At 40.6% G+C, this 10884-nt stretch overlaps 2 protein-coding genes across 3 annotated transcripts; one reads left to right on the forward strand and one right to left on the reverse strand.

The window, feature by feature from the left end:
- Positions 1 to 1497: 1497 nt before the first annotated feature.
- On the reverse strand, positions 1498 to 4280 carry LOC149831890 (rust resistance kinase Lr10-like). Its single transcript, XM_090012273.1, has 4 exons — positions 3249 to 4280; positions 2966 to 2998; positions 2842 to 2877; positions 1498 to 2688 (listed from the first exon to the last, which is right to left on the reverse strand). Exons 1-4 carry the CDS (start codon positions 4024 to 4026, stop codon positions 1571 to 1573), a joined length of 1965 nt encoding a protein of 654 aa, XP_089868399.1. The 5' UTR covers positions 4027 to 4280; the 3' UTR covers positions 1498 to 1570.
- A 2054-nt stretch (positions 4281 to 6334) lies between these two features.
- On the forward strand, positions 6335 to 10059 carry LOC149831891 (rust resistance kinase Lr10-like). Of its 2 annotated transcripts, XM_090012274.1 has the most exons (3): positions 6335 to 7172; positions 8030 to 8059; positions 8689 to 10059. In XM_090012274.1, the coding sequence occupies exons 1-3, from the start codon at positions 6365 to 6367 to the stop codon at positions 9783 to 9785; spliced, it is 1935 nt and encodes a 644-aa protein (XP_089868400.1). In that variant the 5' UTR covers positions 6335 to 6364; the 3' UTR covers positions 9786 to 10059. The 2 variants fall into 2 exon arrangements, with proteins under 2 accessions (XP_089868400.1, XP_089868401.1); XM_090012275.1 differs by lacking the exon at positions 8030 to 8059.
- Positions 10060 to 10884: the final 825 nt, after the last annotated feature.

The following is a 10884-nucleotide window of genomic DNA, read 5'->3' on the forward strand; positions in this document are numbered from 1 at the left end:
AACAAGAGCTCAACCTCGTGTTGACACATGAAGTTAAAGTATTTTGTTGTTAAAGAAAATACTGAGAATCATCTAGTATGTATTGATACAATTAGTACGAAGAAAATGACTAAAGAGCTAGTACCAAGATTATATTCTCAACATGTAAAAATGATGGGTCTGTTTGATTCCTTCTAATGTATGACAATACATTATGGTTATATGTGATCACATTTGTTAAATTAAATTGATTCTTTATGGCTTTGTGCATTGTTGATTCTGCATAAAGGATCTCTCATTTAGGTAGAGAGAATAACATAATAATAACATTAAATGACCAATAGAATGAATTAGAGACCAACCTATTCATAAAGATAATCTTAACATGCTAAAGCATTGAAAATAAATTATATTGTAGTGCATAAAAATATGACATTTTACAAAGAAGTGTCCATCTCCATGACTCATATGGTTCATTCTTGTGATATCGGATAACATGCGATCCCACATAAAAATTAGATCGAGTTAACAGTAAAAAACCCTAATTTTGTGACTTTTCGTGTTAATGGGTCAAGTGAGAGAATGTTGGATATTTTGGATTAGGTCTAACCTTGACTGACCCAGTTTGACACAAGACACTAATGAAGGCATTAGTGAGGAGGCGATTACGTGAATGTAAAGAGTTCACATTCAATATGGCATGTGAAGGGTTCACATACATGAATGCCATGTGTGTAACCCCCCACTCTCCTCCCACAATAAATTGAGGCATGATTGCTTGATGAGTGCAACCAAGGTGTCTCGTTTCTCTTATTTAGGTTTAGGGTCCTGCTCACCACCGACTTTATGGCTTGGGATCATCGTGGGCACCGATAGGTTGAGTAGAACACCGTGCACCTACTACGCCAACGCTCGTTTCATCCATGGTGTCTACCGGTTTATGTTATTGCTTTTAACATTCCGGTTATGTGTTTTTAAGAACGCCAACACTATCTTGAAGGTAAGAGGGAAGAGACTCAACTGAGTTTTGTAAAGTTGAATACATAATTTCTTGATTGTTGGAACTATGGTGAAAGTGACCCGTTTAGAATCGAATGGAAGTACCTAAGCCATAACCCAATTCAAAAATATTTTGATGACCATTAGAGTTTTATGTCCTTCGTCATATATATATATATATATATATATAAAACCGCCTATTTTGACAGTTGGGTAAGAGAGTTTTGGGTGATTGGGGATTAGGTATTTGAGAGCTCTCTATTTCCTCGCATTTGCTGGTGGATTTCTTGTTCTTCCTTCGCCTAAGTGCCGAACTACTTAAATCTCATCTTCTCCTGTTTTTTTTTTTCTTTTTAACTTGTGGTTTTGATTGTGGTTTGCATAACAAAAGACTATAAGAAAATTAGGATTCTGTTTAAGTGAAATCACAAATTCAAAAAGTAGAATACATTGGATTAGGAGGTTCGCAGCCCAAGGCATCTTGAAATGGAAATCACAATCGAATAAAACTTGAGATAGTTAACAACGAAATTGTTATTTATATATCTCTGTCTGAATAAATACATATAAAGATGTACTTATGTGTTTTAGATTAAGGTTCATTCTCAGATTCGAGCCATGATGTTATGTCATCTGATTCTGAAGCAGGATCTTTTACATCCTTTCTTGGAGGAGAAGATAAAAAGGGCTTTGGAGGCATTTGCAAGGCATGAACACTCCCCTCCAGCATCTCTACAACTTGGCTCATTGTGGGACGATCAACAGGCATTGTCTGTATGCACCATAGACCCACAATACTTAGCTTTTTCATTATATCCTCCATTTCTGTTACATTGCCAACTTCCATACTCTCTCCACTGCTCAACCGGTCATAAATCCATGTGGGGAAGTAAATCTGGCTTGAATTCTCTGCAAACGGATTCACATTCCTTCTTCTTCCAGCCATTTCTAGCAGCAACATTCCGAAACTGTATACATCAGACTTGTAGCTAATGCCTCCAAATGCTCTGGAAATCTGCTCTGGTGCAATGTAACCTATAGTGCCTCTAGCGGCAGTGACGCTTACCGTATTGCGAGTTGAAGGATATAGCCTTGCAAGACCAAAATCAGAAATCTTTGGGCAGAAATTGTCATCTAGAAGAATGTTGTGTGGTTTGATGTCGAAATGGAGAATTCTCATGTGACATCCTCTATGAAGATATTCAATCCCCAGAGCTGTGCCTAAGGCAATTTGGTACAGTTTTTCCCAACATAACGTGTGGCCTTTGTCATTTTCAGCAAAGATGTATTTATCTAATGATCCATTTTCCATGAACTCATATATGAGGGCTCTCTTAGAACCTTCTGCACAGAAGCCAATGAGATGAACCACATTGACATGATGAATTCTACCAGTGGTGGCGACCTCATTGATGAATTCTTCACTGTTGTTTTTCTTGGATTTTGCCAACATCTTCACGGCAACTGATCGACCACTTGGTAGCCTTCCTTTGAAGACAGAACCGAAGCCTCCCTGTCCTACTTTCTCCTTGAAGTGCCCAGTGAACCTCTCGATCTCGAAATAAGAATAGCGTGTCGGCATGGCACTTTGATAATTCGATAGAAATTGCTCAATGTTATCCTTAGACATGTGGATTTTCCAAAGTTTGTAGATAAGGTATACAATGAAGCATGCTGCTGCAATGGATGTTCTTGCAAGCATGTAATCCTCTGTTTTGAGCAAAATAAGGATGAGTAGGTTAGCATTCATTCTTTTACAGTCATGAAAACACTATCCTGAACAGAAAATTTATGGATCAGTAGGCCAGCATTCCTTCTAAAATAAAAGTTTGATCATTGGAGATGAACAGAGGAGAGCCATACCTATTACCTTCCATAACGTGGAGGACCTTAGGAATGCTGTTAGTAGAAATAAAATGAAAAATATAATTAAAACATGAAACCATAATACCCAACTCTCAATTAGGTGTGGTTGAAGGTATTTTACCCTGTATATTCGTAGCTCCTATTTTAAGGAAACCTGGAACATGAAAGAATGAGAATAACATCAATACAGAGATAAGCAGAATAGTGTGCTACGCCTCCCATAAGTATCATCATCCTCCTAACATATTCCTAGTCTACACTGAGCTGGGTCATGTGGCATTATCATCATCCCAACATGGTTTTTAAGCCTTATGCAGGTTCTAGCGTTGAAGACCAAGAAGAAGAGGCATAAGATGGATTTGAATAAGGAGGTAAAACATTTTGCAGGAAGGAGGTTTACTCACAGTTGGTAGACTGGAACAGTAATCTGCATTCTGGTGGGCATGTGATTTCACCTTGAACGTTGTACTGACATTGTCGTCCTGCGGCGTAGCATTCATCACAGGACATCCAACTCCAATCCACATCAAAGCCCTTCTCCAAGAGCTCTGCTGTGTACGAGTAAGAGGCGTTTGATATGTCCTTCACGTAGTAACTGTTTGCCAAGGTGCTAGTAAACGGTCTACAAGAATTGCGTAGGTGTGACAATGTCAAGCCCCCAATGAAGAGGTAGAAGTATGAGCCGGAGCTAGTGAGGCAAGGAAAAGGGATGTACCCTTCCACTGCCACACGCTCTGTGCAGTTGACCCATGTAATGGTTACGGTATAACGAAGGGCGTGGGAAGACGGAAAAGCGCCTTGGATTCGCTCATCTACTAGAACATGCTGGGGCAGAGGGCAGCTTTTGTTTGCAGGGGTGGAAAGGCCAGGATCAGCAACTCTAATGGTCCGGTTCTCATAGAAGATGTCCTTCACGTTGAAGGTTCCAATGGTGAGATTCCAGAGGGTGGTGGTGTTTGCTTGGCAGACGAGTTCGAACACATCAGTTGGGAAGCCACAATTTGTGGGGTCTCCCCTGAGTCTGAAGGGGTAACTGATATTCTTGATCCCCCCACAGCTTGAAGCAGGGCAGCGTGTGCCAGGATGAAGCCCCGTTTCTGAATGGCATGATCTGAAGAAGCAGAAAAAGAGTATGACCAAGACATTGAAGAAAAGCAAACCATCAAGAGTATGCTTTGCCATGAGAGAGAGAGAGAGAGAGAGAGAGAGAGAGAGAGAGAGAGAGAGAGAGAGAGAGAGAGAGAGAGCTCAATTCCGGAAAAAAAAAGTTCTCAAGCTAAGCAAGTTTTGGTTTTGCCATGAGTGGCGATGAAAAGCTAAGGTGGAAAAGATATGGGAGACCTCCAGAAAATCAACCGGCATGGGAACACGTTTCTAACAAGATTTGGTGAGCAGTGATTTTCTGCCTTTTCTTTGTTTCGTGGTTTTCAACCACAAAATCCCAAATCATTTGGAACTTGGAGGCATAATGAGAGTCAAGAGAGGCAGGTGCTTCATTACAGTCCGCGTCTTGGTAAGGCCAAGTCACTCGGGTCAAGCTAACTGCCGTTAACTGGGCTAAGGCTCGCCTAATGAAAGGCCAGGCCAGGCCAGGCCAGGCTTGATCCGAAAAATAAGACCCGGAACAGCCTGCCCTAGCCCATTGTTCATCCTTGGTAAAGAATATGGATTCACAATTAAAGCAACACTTGGGTTTGAGTCTAGTCCATATCTTGCAAACAACATCCATATTTAGACCAAGACTTGGATTTGAATCTGTATGAAGTTTACGCAAAATTAATTTAGAATCTAGATCCACTTGGCTAAACATGGTCCAAAATACATGCCCTAGTTGGGTCCAGTAACGAGTATGGACAAAAATTTAACCTAAAGTCTGGGTTATGGCTTATATCTGGATACAGATTCACCTGGATGTGGCCCTAATTTGAGTCCATTCTAAGTCCCAACTCAAGCCAAGATTAGGGCAAAATGAGTCCAATTCCAGAAGCTTATTGGATTAGTGCCATATGAAGAAATCCTTTATCAAATCTGGATCAATCCGATTAAAATTATTTATGTTAATCAGGAATACATTTACCTGTAAATGATCTGGATCTTGTTGTATTCAGCACCAAATTCAGGTTAAAAGAGTACAAAATGCTAATCCAAATCTGGTTATTAAGCAGCTATGGTTCCAGTTACTGGATCTGATTAAACGGATACAGATCCATTCAGATATGTCCAAAAATGTACAGTTGGCATCCGTGTCTAAGACTAGAGTCTCATGGAGCCCCACACTTGAGAGTATCTTTTCATTCACTTGGAAGATGCCAAGTCAAAATCTCTTGTATAATTATGTGGTCAAGTTCTGTGAAAAGGCTAGAAAGAGCTGATTTACTGGATCCGATTAAACGGATTCAGGTCCTTGTCTAGGGCCATTTTTCTGGGCAATTTCATAACTTGGGACCACGACTCAGTTAGATGCGAATAGTTTCATGAAGCCGCCACACTTTAACTTTTCAACTCATTTATACGTGTAAGAGAGAAAGACCAATCATTAATGAGATAAGGTCTTGCATTTTTTTTAAAGGCAAGCTGGGGTAAGGCAGACCTCTACCAGTTATACAACTATACAGTTTGCATTTTTTTTGTTTTACCAGGAAGTTTCCTTTCAAAGTGGATAATCTCTAGCTAGGTGGGGTCATCGGACCTGAAAAGATTAGGTGCAATATAATTGTACAAATAGTTCTCCTTTCTGTTTTATTTTTTTAATGTGTTTTAAGAGCCAGCTCGAGCCCCGCTCATGTAACTTGGGCTCATAGTGAACGATTGCTCTGCTCGGCTTGCCACGAGCTCAAGCTAGGTATGAACCTAAACGAGCAGAACTTGAACACCGCACAGCTCGGTTCCTTCAGCTAGCTAGCCCTACGTATGAACCTAAACGAGCAGAACTTTAAGAGCCAGATTGAAGCAGGGCAGCATGTGCCAGGGTGAAGCCCCGTTCATGAATGGCATGATCTGAAGAAGCAGAAAAAGAGTATGGCCAAGACATTGAAGATATGCAAACCGTTGCCATGAGAGAGAGAGAGAGAGCTGGAAAAAAAAAGTTCTAAAGCTAAGCAATTTTTGCTTTTACCATGAGTGGCAATCAAAAGTCAAGGGGGGGAGATCTAGGAGACCTCTAGAAAATCAACCGGTATGGGAACTCGTTTCTAACAAGATTTGCTGAGCAGTGATTTTCTGCTTTTTCTTTCCTTCGTGGTTTTCTTCCAACCACAAAATCCCAAATCATTTGGAATTTGGAGGCATAATGAGAGAGTCAAGAGAGGCAGCTGCTTCATTACAATCCGCGTCTTGGTAAGGTCAAGTCACTCAGGTCAAGCCGCCCATAGACCATTCTCCAGAACATCGATTACCTGATAGTTGTGCCACTTCCCGTCCGGCTTATGCATTTTGAAAGTGTACACGATAACTTTGAGAAATTGTCTTTACAGCTTTTTATACAGTGGTCTAGGCCTCTCTCTCTCTCTCTCTCTCTGATATGGGTTCACCGTGTAAAGCACTTGCAATTCTACTAAGTGCCATCTTGATTAGAGAGATGGCTGCAAACGACCTTGAGGAGTTCATCAGGGATTGCCCAACTTCCAAATGTAGTGAGAATGGTCCTGAAATCAGATACCCATTCTTCATCAAAGGTAGCCAACACCCTCAATACTGCGGTCTCCCCGGCTACGAACTCTCCTGTATCAGAAGCAGCAGTGGTCGGGGCAACCAAACCGTCATAAAGTTGCCCTCCTCTGTGGATATGTATGTCACCGGTATTTATTACGAGTTTGGAGGCCTCACTTTGCAGGATCCTCAAGGTTGCCTCTTGAAGCGCATCACTAATCTTAATATTTCCCTCCTTGTTAAGTCCTATGACACTACTTCCCCTTGTGACACAGACGACTTTCCTAGTAAAGATGCATTTTCCTTCAGTTATTACTCCTATAGTAGATGCATGACAGTGTTACGTTGTTCAAAAAACATTCTCACAGTAGGAAATTCTAAACCATATGCAGTTCCTTGCATGAGTGGGAATGGGAGCTACGTTTTCATGTCCCCCTCTGATACTTCGGCCTATGATCTTCCCGAGTCATGTGAGCCCATCAAGAGCCTAGTCCTACCCGTGGCCCTGCTTGACCGTCAGGATGTTCTACAGGAAATAACTCTGCATTGGAAACAGCCATTTGGTTGTGAGGACTGCCAAATACTTGGTGGCACTTGCGGATTCAATACCACTGCAAACGCTAGCGCCTGCCTTCGCCCAACCGATTCCATCCCCGTTCCTTTGCCCATCCCTCAACGAGGTAATCTCAACCAACTTACAGCTCTTGTTTGAAAGAATCTGTTTGGTTTGGGTAAGTCGAAGTCGATTCCATTTGAGAATTTTGGTTTTTCTGTGTTTCCACTTGAAAACGAGCATGTACAAGCCATAAGACCATCTCTCTCTCTCTCTCTCTCTCTCTCTCTAACGCAACATGCTTGAATTCAAATCAAATAGAGAGCGCAGCTGCTGATGACCACTTTTTCCCACATTGTACTGGGGAACGTGGGGGTATCAGGGCTGCTGCCTTATAAGGTCAAGAATTATGGAGAGTTATGCTACAGGGAAGCCCATTTGGATTTGACTGTCTAGATTTTCAACCAAACTCCGTCTTCCTTACCATTTGCGTGATAATATAGCCTACCATGAGAGGCAAACCCAGAAAGGACCCGGCTAAGGTAGTTTGGCTTCTTTCAGATATCATGTTTGACCCTGACTATGCTTCCATTCTGGGTGTGTAGCTGCATTTTGTAAGATATTCTGTTGTCTCATTCAATACCTCGATTTACGCTGCTGTGTATCTAAGTTATTCATCCAATAATGTATCTTTGGCCACTGACAGTTGTTAAGAAATCCTTTCAGAACACCAACTGAATATCATGGTTCTCTTTGGCCCGTGGCTAGGTAAGAGCCTTTCCTCATTAGCAGCATATAAAACTTTCCTGGAAAAGTATGAAAAATTCCACACACCCGTGAGCCAAGAGGTTGAACCGTTGAAGCCATCTACCTCATTCCTTGCTCAAAGAAGAGGCCAATAAATTTGTTAAATTTTTTTCTTCTGAGGCTGCATTAAAAATCCAAACAAAGGGGTCTAATTTCCTTTGTATAATTTGAATGCAGGTTCATCAACTAAGAGGGATATCATTATTGGTAAGCAACTGTTGGCTCTTTTTCTTTTCTCCTTTTTTATGAAGAGGAAAGTAAACCACCAGGATTGAGACCTAATTGCCACGAATCTATAGCAGTGAACCTTGATAGGGTGAACCAGCCCCACCATGCTGCTCCATACTTGATGCAAGTATCCCATAAGAAATCGAACTCGTGATGCCTGGGGCCTCCGAACATTAACCCTACACACACTATCTAGCTGGGTGACCCTTCTGGGGCTTTATTTTAATGACTATGATGACATATCACTACCAAACATTTTACTGTGCAACCTGATACGATTTCTTATTGCGGCTCTACCAATTGTAATCGTTATAATATCATTCTTTTTGGGAATGACATAATTGGGACGAGGCTGTTCCCCTCAGCGGTGTTATCAAAAAAAGAAAAACTGCAATGCACCATTGCAAATCCCCAACAGTGAATTTCAGTACCTGGCATTGAGTTAGCTTTATGGCTTTGCCCCACATCTGCATTTGTAGTACTTTGCTACCTATAGGGGAGGGTTAAAAGGTTCCTTCCAATTCATGTTTTTTGGTACTCACGTGTTCATAGTGGTATGGTGCTAATTGCCTAATTCCTTCTTTTCCTGAATTTGCATATGCTTGCAGGTGTTACTGTCAGTAGCTTCATGTTGGCCATGGTAGCTATAATTATATTCATCGTCAATTATAACACCAAATTGAAGAGGCAAGATGAACACGAGAGGCAACTCAAAATTGAAAAGTTTCTAGAAGAATTCAAATCCCAAAATCCCACAAGATATTCCTATGCAGAACTGAAGAAAATGACCAACGAATTCAGGCAAAAACTAGGACAAGGTGGATACGGAAGCATCTACAAAGGCAAGCTTTCAAATGGAATTCCTGTTGCTGTCAAAGTGGTTGAATCTTCTAGCAGCAATGGGGCAGAGTTCATGAATGAAGTGGCTAGTATTGGAAGGATTCACCATGTCAATGTCGTTCACCTTCTCGGATTCTGTTACGAGGATTATAAAAGAGCTCTCATCTATGAGTTCATGCCTAATGGATCACTTGAGAAGTTCATATTCTCAACAGAGGCTGATAAAAAGAACCTTCTGAGTTGGGAAAAGATGTATGATATAGCATTTGGAGTTGCTAGAGGAATTGAGTATCTACACCAAGGTTGCAACCAAAGAATCCTCCACTTTGACATCAAGCCACACAATATTCTACTAGACCATAACTTTTCAGCAAAGATTTCTGATTTTGGCATGGCAAAGTTGTGTTCAAAAGAACAAAGCATTGTGTCAATGACATTTGCACGAGGGACAATGGGTTACATTGCTCCAGAAGTGCTGTCTCGAAATTTCGGGACCGCATCACACAAATCTGATGTTTATAGCTTTGGCATGCTGTTGCTAGAAATGGTCGGAAGGAGGAAGAACATTGATACCAACATTCAGAACACAAGTGAAATCTATTTTCCTGAATGGATTTTTAACCACCTTCAGCAGGTTGGAGATGTAAGAATCGAAGGCATTGAAGAAGAAATTCCAAACAAGATGGCAATTGTTGCACTTTGGTGCATCCAGTGGAACCCGGTCGATCGCCCTTCAATGACAATGGTTGTTCAGATGCTGGAAAGAGATGTTGGTTGCCTGCAAATGCCTCCTAAGCCATTTGCACCCCCAGCTCAACCAGAAAACTTGGCAACTTCTGCAGGTGAAGGTCAAGAAGAAAAGTGACCCTGGTAAAATCACTGAATTCTGTGTTGCTCTTCTCAAGTTGGTATTTAAGACAAGCAAAAATCCTACCAACAGTCTCATGGTATCCTTCCCTGATGAAAAGCAGATTGTACTTGGAAATTATGAAGTGCGTTTATCTTTTACTCAAATTTGCTCCTAACCTGAAATGTGCAGTAATATTGGTGAAACCAATTTATATCCAGCTATATATATCTATGCCACACGTAATTTAAAGTGTTTGTAATATTTATATCCAAAAGTATTTATTAATTTCTATATGTTCAGATGGCACCCTGCACCCAACTTCACTTGGTACGACACGGTAGTGTCAAGTTTGCGTAGAAGACAGACTGCTTTATGGTGTAGTTGTGGGCCGCTGGTTTGAAGTCAGCCAGATCAAGTCTGATCCTGTTTTACACCAAATTCCGAACTGAATTCTCACATTTGGCAGAAATTGGGCATTATATCCGTCTATGTTTTTTAACCAAGTAGGTCCCAAAGATTGGTCCATGGGGCACATCAAAAACTCTACTGATAAAGTTGGACCAAAGAAAATACAGTGTGTCAAACTGTTAGATTATCAAACATCAGAGTACACTATCATGCAATATTAAATAAGAACATGCAAGCATTGGGGTAGAAAGTTATGATCAAACCAAGATATTTAGTAAAAAATCTTGTTTTTAGGTAGGTCTCACATTGAATGCATTTTTTAGCAAGATTGAATTTGGTTTTTGCATATAAAACATGCATTAAATTTGAAGATGTTGGCTTTGAAATGCATCAAAGGTACCTTGCCACAACAAGTTATCAAGTCATAATAGATCTGCAATACAATCAGATTTAAGAACGAAGATTCAAAATTTTATTATTTAATCCATAAAAACCATTAGAAATCTCATCCACGCGTGCCATTTGGAGTGAAACTACCAAAATACTTATCCTTGTCTTCATAAAACAAAAAATAAAATATTCTTAAATCATATTGTATCCCAACTTCTATCCCTAATTGTAAAACCTTGATCTGAGACCTCAGGAGTCCGAGTTTGGTTGATATTACTTCATAAAGAAAAAGAGTTCAAAGTTTACATGGAGACAC

This window comes from Nuphar pumila, chromosome 7 (genome assembly GCF_984573655.1).
Source record: "Nuphar pumila chromosome 7, dmNupPumi1.hap1.1, whole genome shotgun sequence".
Taxonomy (NCBI): Eukaryota; Viridiplantae; Streptophyta; class Magnoliopsida; order Nymphaeales; family Nymphaeaceae; genus Nuphar; species Nuphar pumila.

What these genes read in the sequence shown, in the direction of transcription:
- LOC149831890 (XM_090012273.1), bottom strand. Translation starts at nt 4,026, where the DNA reads ATGGCAAAGCATACTCTTGATGGTTTGCTTTTCTTCAATGTCTTGGTC. An exon ending in ACTGTTCCAGTCTACCAACT is followed by an intron (nt 2,999 to 3,248) that starts GTGAGTAAACCT and finishes TTCATGTTCCAG; the next exon opens with GTTTCCTTAAAATAGGAGCT. An exon ending in CACGTTATGGAAGGTAATAG is followed by an intron (nt 2,689 to 2,841) that starts GTATGGCTCTCC and finishes TGCTCAAAACAG; the next exon opens with AGGATTACATGCTTGCAAGA.
- LOC149831891 (XM_090012274.1), top strand. Translation starts at nt 6,365, where the DNA reads ATGGGTTCACCGTGTAAAGCACTTGCAATTCTACTAAGTGCCATCTTG. An exon ending in TTTGCCCATCCCTCAACGAG is followed by an intron (nt 7,173 to 8,029) that starts GTAATCTCAACC and finishes ATTTGAATGCAG; the next exon opens with GTTCATCAACTAAGAGGGAT. An exon ending in TAAGAGGGATATCATTATTG is followed by an intron (nt 8,060 to 8,688) that starts GTAAGCAACTGT and finishes ATATGCTTGCAG; the next exon opens with GTGTTACTGTCAGTAGCTTC.